Raw genomic sequence first — 12,350 nt, 5'->3', positions numbered from 1 at the left:
GCCCGGCAAGGACCCCAAATTGTCCTATAGACCAATCTCCCTTCTCCCTACCGATGCCAAGATCCTGGCAAAAATCCTCGCGGTACGGCTTAACCTGGTTATCCAAACGGTAATACATCGGGATCAATCTGGCTTTATGCCAGGGAAATCCACGTCCACCAATTTGCATAGGCTCTATACTGTATTACAGGCTCCACATGATTTCCCCTCGGACGCGGTTGTAGTTTCGCTGGACGCGGCTAAGGCCTTCTACAGCATTGAATGGTCCTATCTGTGGGGAGTCATGAAATATATGGGCTTTGGTCCTAATTTTATACAATGGATCAAACTACTCTATCAAAATCCACGTGCCAGGATCTTGGTCAACGGCTATATATCCTCCTCCTTCACCCTGACTCGGGGCACCAGACAGGGATGCCCCCTTTCCCCCGCCTTATTTGCCATAGCCATCGAGCCCCTGGCTTGTCTGGTTAGATCGCATTCGGACATTGGGGGAGTTGTAACGGGCCCCTGCACTGACAAAATAGCCCTTTATGCGGATGACCTGTTGCTGTTCTTACATGACTATGCCGTGGATATGCCTGTAGTGCTGCAGATCATAGAGACCTTTGGCAGCTTCTCAGGTCTCCGTATAAACTGGTCCAAATCATTTATAATTCCCATCATGGGTTCTCCTCCCCAGGTCCCGAAGATACCCCTGCCACTGTGCTGGACGAGCCAGTTTAAATACCTGGGGATCCAGGTTACTAACGACCCCTCGGACTTTATACCCTTGAACCTTGACCCTCTTGTACACATGATCGTACGCAAGTCAAGGGCCTGGTGTAAACTCCCACTGACAATGACGGGTAGGGTTAGCCTTATTACAATTATAGTTTTGCCCAAGCTACTGTATGTTTTTTCACAATCCCCTGTGTACGTCTTTCCGGCCTTCTTTAAGAAGTTAAACAGTATATTGACATCACTGGTATGGGCCAATAAAAGGCCTAGAATAAAGTTGACTACCCTTACTAGACAAAAAGCAGACGGGGGATTGGCCTTGCCTCACTTCCAACTGTACTATTATGCGGCCCAGTTAGCTCACATTGGCATTTGGTTACGGGGAGGAGAGGAGGCCGAGTTATGTTGGGCGTTTCTCAGGTGCTATTACCCGGACCTTTCCCCGGCCGCAGATATTGGTGGGAGGGAGCGCTTCCCGACTGTCTCCTCCTATTGTTTTTCAGGCCATGAAGATTTGGCTGGCCTTAACAGGCATGATGGTATGGACCCGGATACTCCTCTTTGGCACTCCGCATCGCTTCGTGAGATGTGGTCCTTGGAGGGAGCGGGGGTGTGGGCCCCGTACTCGGTGACTTCCATATCCCAGCTGTATAGCGACGGTGCTCTGAAATCCTTTCAGCACCTAAAAGAGGAGTTTGGTCTCCCGAACTCTTACTTTTACAGATATTTGCAGCTCCGACATGCCTTACAATCACAGTTCGGGGATTCTCCCCCGGCGCTCCTCCCCTTCCCCATTAAGACCTTTTTATGTGCATTTGGTCGGGTCAAGGTGATATCCTTCACCTACTCGTACCTTCTTGCAACAATTCATGCAGACCCGCTCTCGAACCTTAGGGAACGTTGGGAGCATGACTTACGCCCTATAGATGTGGAGGAGTGGGGGGTCGCGCTGGGGAACTCGGGCCAGGTCACCAAATCACTGCGGTTCCAACAAATTCAACTTTTTATACTGCACAGATCGTATATGACGCCGAGCAGGTTGGCCAGATTCGGGGCTGGTGGTGCTGCCACTTGTCCTAAATGCGGGACTGCTGGCGGATCATTCTGGCATCTAGTGTGGGAGTGTCCGTCCTTGCAGGTGGTTTGGGCTGGGGTCGGGTCGATTCTGGAACATACGGGGATACCGAGAGGCATGCTGACTCCGGGATTCTGCATTTTGGGGGTGGGAGGGCCTGATTCTGGGCCCCGGTGGGAAGGATTGTATGCTCGTAGCATTTGCGCCCTTGCTAAGGTATGCATAGCGCGGACATGGATGGCCCCACATTCTCCTACGATGTCTGCATTCAAAGCCTTGGTGAACGACACCGTATTGAAAGATCGGTATGTTTATATGGCCTGGTTTTCTGGGACTTATGTAACCGACCTGGGCCCCTCCCCCCGTTTTGGTATTTATATTATGTGGATTTTGTACCTCGCCTCGCACGACTACGAGACCATAGGCTTGATGGTATTGATTTGTTTTACTCTGCTTATGTTTTTGTTTATTATTATTTATTTTATTTTATCTATCTTTTTTTTTTTTTGGATAATTATGGTTATTTTAGGCACCTTTGTTTGGTGCACTAGGCCGTATCTGGCCTTATAGTTGGGGGGTTAATTGAGCTAGTTTGGGGAGAAATTTGAAAATGTTTTACGAATGTGTTGACATTTACTTTCAGACTTCAAAAAAACTGTTTTGGTGGGTTGTTATTAGATAGCCTTATGTCTGCCGGTCATGTTTAAACTTGTGTGTATATGGTGTGGCGAGGCTATGCAAACTATAAATGTTATATAACATCACCCGGATCTCCCGGTATACACTGAAATGTCTGTAACTCTTCCATTCTGTTGAATAAAAATACTCTATTAAAAAAAAAAGAAGGTACTAACTAGCATATAAAATTACAACAAGAATCAAATATATATTAGAACCTATACACAAACGACATTAATATATGTACTGCTTAAAATTGTCTCCATGTATTTGAGGCGTAGTGATGTCATCACTTATATTTAAATAGTATTGATGTCACTCCTGTATGGTGAGCAGTAATGTCACGTCTCCTTTTAGGTGTATGTAAATAGAAATAAAAATGACATTTAAAACGTTGACTCGTGAACTCTGAACCCCAACAATGTACTTTTCTTACTTTTCAGCTTCGCTCTTGAAAGGACTGAAACATGCCAACATTGTCCTACTCCACGACATCATCCACACCAAGGAGACGCTCACGCTGGTCTTTGAATATGTGGTAAGTGACTATGAACGGAATGAGCAATGACTGTCAGCATAAGGTAGTTGCCCTTAGCAACCATAACATGCATTCTGTGCGGATGGAGACTCTGTAGATCGTTCTGTACATGGGATGGTAGGAGCTGTGCTGCTGTGTTAGCAGTGCTTACTGACATTTATTTGAGTGAGTGTTAGAACGATAATTGGGCATTTTCTAAGAGGCGTGAAAACACTGGAAGTGCTTATGCTAATGACAGCTATTTATAATGTGATGTCCGGAGCTCGTGCTGAGAGAGAAGAAAATACTGTACTGTTACAGTTTGAATGGATTTTGCTGATATTGATAAATAAAATGAAACTCCCCATCGGCAGATGTTAGTTACACTTATAAATAACCTAATTATAATCTAACACCCCATAATACAACTATGTATAGCTATAATAAATTAAAACACAGCAGTATGTGGTATTTAATAATTGGCCAGCTTTATTAGTAGAAAATCAGTATTGTAGCGATAGAAAGGACAGGCAGCAATTCAGTGACCACTTGGCAACTGCACTCAGTAGCGGATCTTGCCACGGGCAAGCAGGACTTTTGCCCGGGGCGCCGCCTTCCGGAGGGCGCTGGCGCCTTCCGGAGGGCGCCGCACCATGGCAAGATCCGCCACTGCTGTGCCCTCCGCTGCCCGCTGTGTGCTGTCCGCTGCTGTGTCCCCTGTGAAGGGAACTAGACGCGTAGCTTCTAGTTTCCCTTCGTGGAGAGGACCTTTGCTGAGCGGCGCATGATGACGTCATTGCGCACCGCTCAGCATTTAAGCGGCGCTACTACTGTACAGGGGGCGTGACTGACCACGCCCCCTGTATTAAGCCACGTCCCCAATTCCTGCCCGGGGCGCGGAGGGCCCTCGAACCGTCCCTGACTGCACTGCCCTTCTTTCCTGCCAAATAAAGCCAACACGAGAAGACACAAAGGGGGAGTGGGGAATCATTAGAAAAGATGGAGAATCCCTGTGGGACTACAAAGAAACTTCCACCAAACACTCCGCTAACACATCCACTGCTCTACAGTAGGCTCACATCTAAAGGAGAACATCCAACCCCTCATAGTTACTGGCAGTGGCCTAGGGGTTTAAAATCCATCCTTTCTATGGAAGTCCCTTTGTTGTTCATCGTACAAAGGTGTGCAGATTACCTATACCCTTTTCACACCGAGGCAAACACCCAGGAAAAACCCAGCTCATAAATCGGTGTGACTGTATCATTCCAGATTTTTTGATCCGGGGTCCACGCCCTGGCCATGACCTTGGATTTTCCCAAGGAAGAGTGGTACCCCGGGTTACTGTACTTGGGTTTTGATCAAAGAACCTCATTGGTGGTTCAGAAGCGCTTAATTATGTAGTAACTTGATGCGCCTACTCTGGAGGACAGACATTGGTCCAGCATGAAAGGTGACAACCCTGGACCAAAGTGTAGAGATGTGCGGGTCGATACCCCAGAAACACGAATCCATCCAAATTTTGTGGATCTAAAATGAACCAAAACCCCAGAGGAGATCTGAACCGATTCCCGGTTCAAATCTTCCCACGGTTTGGTATTTGGATTTTAAATCTGAATATCAGGTTTTGGATTGCAAAAATTACATGATTTTAACTGGTTTTATCGATTTTAAACTGAACCAAAACCTGAATCCAAACCAGAACACTTGAGGGTGGTTTAGGCAAAACAAAAACACAGTAATGAATTAGAACCAAAGCCAAAACACGGAGGGGTCCATGCACATCTCTACCAAAGTGTGGTGTGAAAGAGATGCAACATGGGTTGATCTCGTGTTCATTATATCGTCTTTGCGTTTGTGTGAAATTGATGAGATACAAAGGAAAAATGAGTGGTTTCAACGATTTTATGCTGGTCTTGGTCCACACTTTGGGTAGACAACCTGTTACTCTCACGTTGTGGTAGAACAAAAGCTCCCTAGATTTCTGGCATCCATAGTTTTCCTGCACCCATGGCTAGAGAACCACATACAGTAACTCCTATTACTGTATTATGATGTATACATTGACCAATGAATTACCGTTTCATTAGGTTAACTTGCCCTTCCCATACAAGTTAGTGTATAGTATGGGAAACTAATTTCCATCAGCCTTTATGTTAGTCGATCAACATTTGGAGGATATTCAGTTCTTAGCAATGGCTAAGAATAGTGTATGAAGGCATTTTGCTGCCAGTATCATTGCTAATTTTTCCTTACAGACCATAATGTTACTGTACCGTATCCTACAGTTATATGTGCAACCGAATTTATTGGAGACGCATCATCGAGAATATAATTTACCCCTTTGAATGCTGGGTAATCTCAATGTTGCTTTCTATAGTTTTCCTCATTCAATGGGATTTTTGGAGCACATAGTGTCTATAATGAAGTAAAAAATTTTTTAGAATACCCGCAGTACAAGCTCATCAAAGATAAATAATGAACAGTGAAAAAAATGCAATACTTGGCAGCCTCTTCATATATATTACACCTGTTCAAGTGAACAACCCTAGGAAATAGAAACAAGGTTTACACAGTTTATCAAATCTAAGTAAATAGTGATAAACTCTTGAATAACTACTTATACAGTATATCTACATACTACAATGCAGGGTTGTAAGGACCGGCACTCTCTCCAAAGTAATACAAGTACCCAGGTGCCTCCAGAACTGGTCTCCCGACCGTACGTGCTATCTACATACTACAATGTGTATGTTTATGTGAAAGTTCTGGGGCATCTGTTATTACCGTTGACCATATTTGGGTATATGAACTTCCAACCATGATCATTTTACATGTATTAGATGTATTTTAGTTAATTTAAGCTGTTCTAGTACCTGGGTATGTTATGTTTAATAAATTGGTGCTTTACATTGGCCCGTTTATATCCCCAATATTTCCAGTTCCTGGTATCCATCGTTAATTCAGTGTAATTGGTGCTGGTATAAATATACCTGTGCCCCATGAAGAAGTCCCTTGGATGAAACGCGTCGGGCTGTGTCTGGTGATTTTGCTTCACTGATTTTTTAACTTTGGGCTTATTTCTCTGGTAGTGCTTTTCTCCGTGTCCAGGTGTTCTTCTGCCAATATCAGATAATCCTTATTTACGCTATTTTTATGCACGGGCATTTACTATTTGTTATAATGTGTTGGCTGTGCATATACAATTATATTAAGGTCTCTGGAGTGCACGAAATATAAGCAGTGAACACTACAGAATATTGATGAGCACAAACACTAGATTATATTTATATTCTATTTGTTCAGCCGGTAAACTGGCATCATTTCAAATGTCAGGGCTTCCCAGACTCTGCTATAACCGTCCAGGTTTTAAGGCTGATGTGTCCAGTTGCGTTCCTAGTATTTATATATTTGTACATTACAGTAGGTAATAGTTTGGAAGTAAAGCAGTACAGAAGGTTACACACTCTTAACTGCAAATCATTGATCTGTTCTGAAGTATACTGTGAGTCTGTTTGGGAAACTCTGTACTAGAGCGGATATGGTAGAAGACAGCAGTAATGATGGGTTAAGAACACTACAGCTTATGCAAATTGAAAGTACTGTAGTTTACAACACATAATCAAATAATCAAGGTTTTTTTTGGCGTTTTTTTAATATGTATAGTTCCCAGTAGCTGTTCAGTTCTCTGTAATAGCGGAGCATACATCTAATCACATTGAGCGGAGAGCTTGGAGGAAGCTGGGCATGCCCCCAAGAGTGACAAACCGGGGACACGCCCCCTCTCCAACTGGCCACACCCCTTACCAGGAGCATGCACACAGGGAAGCCCTGCCCGCTCGTCAGCGCCCTGCTGGGAACACAGGCAGTGTCGGACTGGGACATGAAGGGCCCACGGGGGGAATGCAGTAATAGGGGCCCATACTTAAGGGTGTGGCCAGCCTACAAAGGGGATGTGGCCAGCCTCCACAGAGGCTTGAAATACACAATATTCTAGTGCAGTGTAATGCAACATATCTACCATGTATAATACAAGTGCACGGTCTGGAACCTGATCCCTAGAGGAAGGGGTGGGCCCTCAGGCAGTGGGGCCTACCGGTGGTTTCCCTGGTACCCCTGTGGGCCAGTTCGACCCTGAACACAGGTTTTTTTTTTTTGTATGCTATTCATAAGGCAAATCGATGGAGTTGAACATTGCCCATAAACCCCTTTGGGAGACTGTATTTCCCAAGCATCTTCAGATGGTATTACCAGGGTGGTATTCATGTGACCGGCGGTCGGGAGACCGACAGTCACATGACCTCCACCAATATCCCGCCCCCTCACTATCCCGATGGTCGGCAAGGCGACCAACATGGACTATTTCCAATCATGGGTGTCCACGACACCCATAGAGTGGGAATAGAACCGGTCGCCACCGAGCCCGCGGCGTGGCGAGCGTAGCAAGCCCGCAAGGAGCTTGCTGCACTCTCCCCTCCCCGCCGGTATCCCGGCATCGGTATGCTGACCGCCGGTCAGCCATACTACACCCCTTTACCAGACGATATTTTTATTTATTCTTTACCAGAATTATTATTATTCTTTATATTGCACCACAAGGGGTCCGCAGCCCCTTGCAGAGAACCTAAACACAAATAGTATCAATAGAACAAGTAACAAGTTTCTCAGTACAGACACGGACAAGGTTTATAGGCAGTGCTTTATCTGTGGTCATAATATGAGGAGCGGGGTGGTCAAACCAAAAGGTAAGGTGCTGCTGTTGGAGATGAAGGTAAAAGTAGGTGAAGTAAAAATGCATGAGGAAAGAGGGCCCTGCTTGTGAGAGCTTACAATCCAAAGGGGAGAGGGGTCTGACATGGGTAACACAAAGGGAGGAAGTAGTGAGAAAGGAGAATGAGGAAGTGGTTTAAGAAAGCTTTGATAGAGCTGGAAGGCTTTTGAGAGCCTGTTTGAAGCTTTGTAGAGAGGGGGAGAATCTTCTAGGGAAAGGGAGAAAGTTCCAGCGGTAAGGAGCATCATGGGGGAAAGGTCTTAGAGGTGGCAGTGGGAAGAAGCAATTAGTGAGGAGGAGAGGTGGCGTTCATATGTAACAGAGAATCCACAGTTCATCTAGCTTCTTGCTAATCAATTTACCATGCTTCCTACCTGGACGATATAGCCAAGGGTAACACACGCCAAGGATCACACATACAGCTCTCTTTAGAAAACTGGCAGTGTATCATCATTATCACCCTTGCCTTCCCAAGTTGTTTAATAAAGGATACGGACTGAACCAAACAGCCAGATACAATGCTGTTGATGATTTAATGGACCCTGGAGCTTTTATTGGAGAAGTATAGCCACAATAAATACTATTAACGCTCTGTGATTAAGTATCGTTGCCGCCCAGCAAGCCATTAACGCGACAATGTCTTTCCAGTGCGTCCAATGTCTGGAATTGTTATGCGACAACGTTGTTTTACTAGCAGATAAATAAGCAATGCAGATATAATGCTGGTAAGATGAAAGCGTCACCCAGCATGCCGTGCTGGTAACACAACGACGATACATGTAATTTAGGTATCAGGTCTACCTTTATTGTGATTAGGGACTTTAGCTAATAATTAACGCTTCAAGCTGTTAAAAAGACAATAGAGTGATTCTCACTTTATCCAGCTGTAACTGAAGAAGTTACTGCGTGGAACACATAATTAATCTCTCCTCGGCTTCTTTGGAAAACATATGGTATTTGTGCAAAAATACACTATCTTTCAGCTGTAAAAATCATGGGACGTTCGCATAATTAAACTCTTCAGCACACCAGATGGATTGAAGTAGGTGGAATTGACACAGAGAGAAAATTACCTTGAAAAGAGAGAACATTTTCTGCTATATTAATCCCAGTTGGGCAGTCATGGGCTAGAAAATGAAATTTTCCCTTGGATTTTAGATCTGTGTTCTTTAACACTGTCGGCTAGGTACTGTTATCTGGCTTTGGTCAGGATTGGTTTTAATGGGCCGTATGCAACAAAGGATTACGTTACTTAACTGTACAGTATGCTTCAAACATGAATGTTAGTGGTTGCGTTTATTCGTCCACTCTTGTGAGTTGCTTACATATGGATAATAACATTGCTTTTATTATCCGAGTTTCCCAAGCAGTATCTGGATGGTAGATTGACAGCACATAGATAGATAGTCAATAGGTTGATACCAGATGGGTGATAGGCAATAGGGTGACAGTGTTAAAAGATCTACATAAATGGTTGTCAGAAAAAAAATGGACTCATGGTTTTTATGGTTAGGCACTTAGGGGTTGGTTAGGGATAGGCTGCCGGATAGGACGGTTAAGGTTAGGCACTTGATGGAGGGTTAGGGTTAGGCTGTGGAAGGAGATGGTCAGGGTTAGGCACTTGATGGAGTGTTAGGGTTAGGCTGTGGAAGGAGATGGTCAGGGTTAGGGACTAGAAGGGTTATCATTAGGTTTAAAATAACAAAAAAAAGTGTCAACCTTTTCTATGTCGACCATTGTACGTCAGTAATTTGCACCTGTTAACCTTTTGACCCTGTCAACTGAAGTCCCATGTCGACCATTTAATGGGCGACCTTTTGACCATGTGTGTTTAGACCTATTGACTGTCTTTGTACTGTCTATCTTTAATTCTACATCCTCCCAAATTGACGGAGTTACTAGTTAAGTCACCTGAGCTCATGCATGGATATTGTTAAAACCTTCACTCTAATGGTGGTGCCTCTGCATTTTGGGGCACTGAATTTCCAGGAGAGTTGGCCTCCCTCACTGGATACAGCTTCTGTTTCTTATGACGTGGGCGTGGCCATGGTGACATGATTTGCGTCTTCTATCCAGCCCTGCGGCATCAGATCATTGCACAGTGGTGGGTTGGACCCTGATAATGCAAGTTCCAGCCCCCACTTCAAATCGCTCAGTGGGGACGGGGTGAATTATGGAGGGCGGGGCAGGGTAAATAAAATAGGCAACTATTCTTTAAGTTCATCCCCTTCATTAATGTGTCAGGGGGCATTGGGTCTGTCCTTATCACATGTGTAGCAGAGGTATGCCATATGGTAGGTGACTGCATGCCGACTGACAGGGACTACCCATAGAGTGGGAATAGAACCCTGCAAGGGGCTTTGTTGCCCCCCCCCCGCTGGCATTCTGCTGTCGGTATGCCGACCACCGTGATCCCTAGTGCCGGTCTCCCAGCCCCAAACCACTGCCTTCATGTGGTATATCTACAGAAGATGCAGGCTGTGCGGCGCATACGGAGTTCCAAGGAGCCCACACTGCAAACTGTGTACACGTATATTATACTCGCCTCTCAGGAGTCTGGTGTTTGCGCTGCAGGACTCTCTGAGAAAATAGCGCGGTCACCATTTTCCCGGAGACCTGCATATGTGCACTAGACAGTCTTCTTGCAACAGCGTGTGAAAGTGGAAGGGGCCTGCACATAGCCCCCCTCCTCTCTTACACTGCCCCCTGCTGCCCTCCCGTATACAGTACTTCATCAGCAAGGTCCCTGCCTCTGCTTGTGTCGGTGTTTGGTATTCTGACCATCTCTCGGGCATGACGTAAATTATATTTCTCTAACGTCCTAGTGGATGCTGGGAACTTCGTAAGGACCATGGGGAATAGCGGGCTCTGAAGGAGGCTGGGCACTCTAGAAAGATTTATGACTACCTGGTGTGCACTGGCTCCTCCCACTATGACCCTCCTCCAAGCCTCAGTTAGATTTCGTGCCCGGCCGAGGTTGGATGCACACTAGGGGCTCTCCTGAGCCCTTAGAAAGAAAGTATAGATTTAGGTTTTTTTATTTTCAGTGAGACCTGCTGGCAACAGGCTCACTGCAGCGAGGGACTAAGGGGAGAAGAAGCGAACTCGCCTGCTTGCAGCCGGATTGGGCTTCTTAGGCTACTGGACACCATTAGCTCCAGAGGGATCGACCGCAGGCCCAGTCCTTGGTGTTCGGTCCCGGAGCCGCGCCGCCGTCCCCCTTACAGAGCCAGAAGCAAGAAGAGGTCCGGAAAAACGGCGGCAGAAGACATCAGTCTTCACCAAGGTAGCGCACAGCACTGCAGCTGTGCGCCATCGCTCCTCATGCACACTTCACACTCCGGTCACTGAGGGTGCAGGGCGCTGGGGGGGGGCGCCCTGAGCAGCAATAAAAACACCTTGGCTGGCAAAAATACCACAATATATAGCCCTGGAGGCTATATATGTGGTAAATACCCCTGCCAGAATCCAGGAAAAAGCGGGAGAATAGGCCACGGAAAAGGGGCGGAGCTATCTCCCTCAGACACACTGGCGCCATTTCTCCTTCACAGATCCGCTGGAAGGAAGCTCCCTGGCTCTCCCCTGCAGTCTACACTTCAGAACAGGGTAAAAACAGAGAGGGGGGGCACTAAATTTAGGCGCAATATATATATATAATATAAAAAGCAGCTATAGGGGACATAACTCAGTTAGTCCCTGCATTATATAGCGCTCTGGTGTGTGCTGGCATACTCTCACTCTGTCCCCCCTAAGGGCTTTTGTGGGTCCTGTCCTCATTCGGAGCATTCCTTGTGTGTGTGCGGTGTGTCGGTACGGCTGTGTCGACATGTTTGATGAGGATAATGATGTGGAGGCGGAGCAGATGCCTTTAGAAGGGATGTCACCCCCTGCGGGGCAGACACCTGAGTGGATGGGCTTATGGAAAGTAATGAGTGCACGTATAGACTCCTTATATAAGAAAATTGACGACATGCCTAATGTGGGACAGCCGACTTCTCAGCTCGTGCCTGCCCAGGCGTCGCATGGGTCGTCAGGGGCTCTAAAACGCCCGCTACCACAAGCAGACCCAGATGTTGACACTGATACTGACACCAGTGTCGACGACGATGAGTCTAACCTAATGCCTACTAAGGCCATTCACTGCATGATTGAGGCAATGAAAGAGGTGTTACACATTTCTGATATAAGTACAGGTACCACTAAAAAGGGTATTATGTTTGGAGAGAAAAAACTACCCGTAGTTTTTCCCCCATCAGATGAATTAAATGAAGTGTGTGAAGAAGCGTGGGCTTTCCCTGATAAAAAATTGGTAATTCCTAAGAAGGTACTAATGGCGTTCCCTTTCCCGCCAGAGGATAGGTCACGTTGGGAAACACCCCCTAGAGTGGATAAAGCGCTCACACGTTTGTCTAAAAAGGTGGCACTACCGTCTCCGGATACGGCCGCCCTCAAGGAACCTGCTGATAGAAAGCAGGAGGCGATCCTGAAGTCTGTGTATACACACACAGGCATTATACTTAGGCCAGCTATTGCGTCAGCTTGGATGTGCAGTGCTGCCGCTGCGTGGTCAGATAAACTGTCAGAAAATATTG

The 12,350-nt window shown here is 46.1% G+C and overlaps 1 protein-coding gene across 7 annotated transcripts in view; it reads left to right on the top strand.

Annotated features, from left to right (window-relative positions):
* Positions 1-12,350, top strand: part of CDK14 (cyclin dependent kinase 14) — a 1,134,790-nt gene that overhangs the window by 576,135 nt on the left and 546,305 nt on the right. For all 7 annotated transcript variants that reach the window (XM_063921438.1, XM_063921439.1, XM_063921441.1 and 4 more), the window contains one exon: positions 2,917-3,011. In XM_063921438.1, coding sequence (XP_063777508.1) covers positions 2,917-3,011 — 95 coding nt within the window. The remainder of the gene's footprint in view (positions 1-2,916; positions 3,012-12,350) is intronic.

The sequence above is a fragment of the Pseudophryne corroboree genome, chromosome 5 (genome assembly GCF_028390025.1).
Source record: "Pseudophryne corroboree isolate aPseCor3 chromosome 5, aPseCor3.hap2, whole genome shotgun sequence".
NCBI lineage: Eukaryota > Metazoa > Chordata > Amphibia > Anura > Myobatrachidae > Pseudophryne > Pseudophryne corroboree.
Note: the sequence above shows the minus strand (reverse complement) of the source record. Positions and strands in the feature narration are given on the sequence as shown.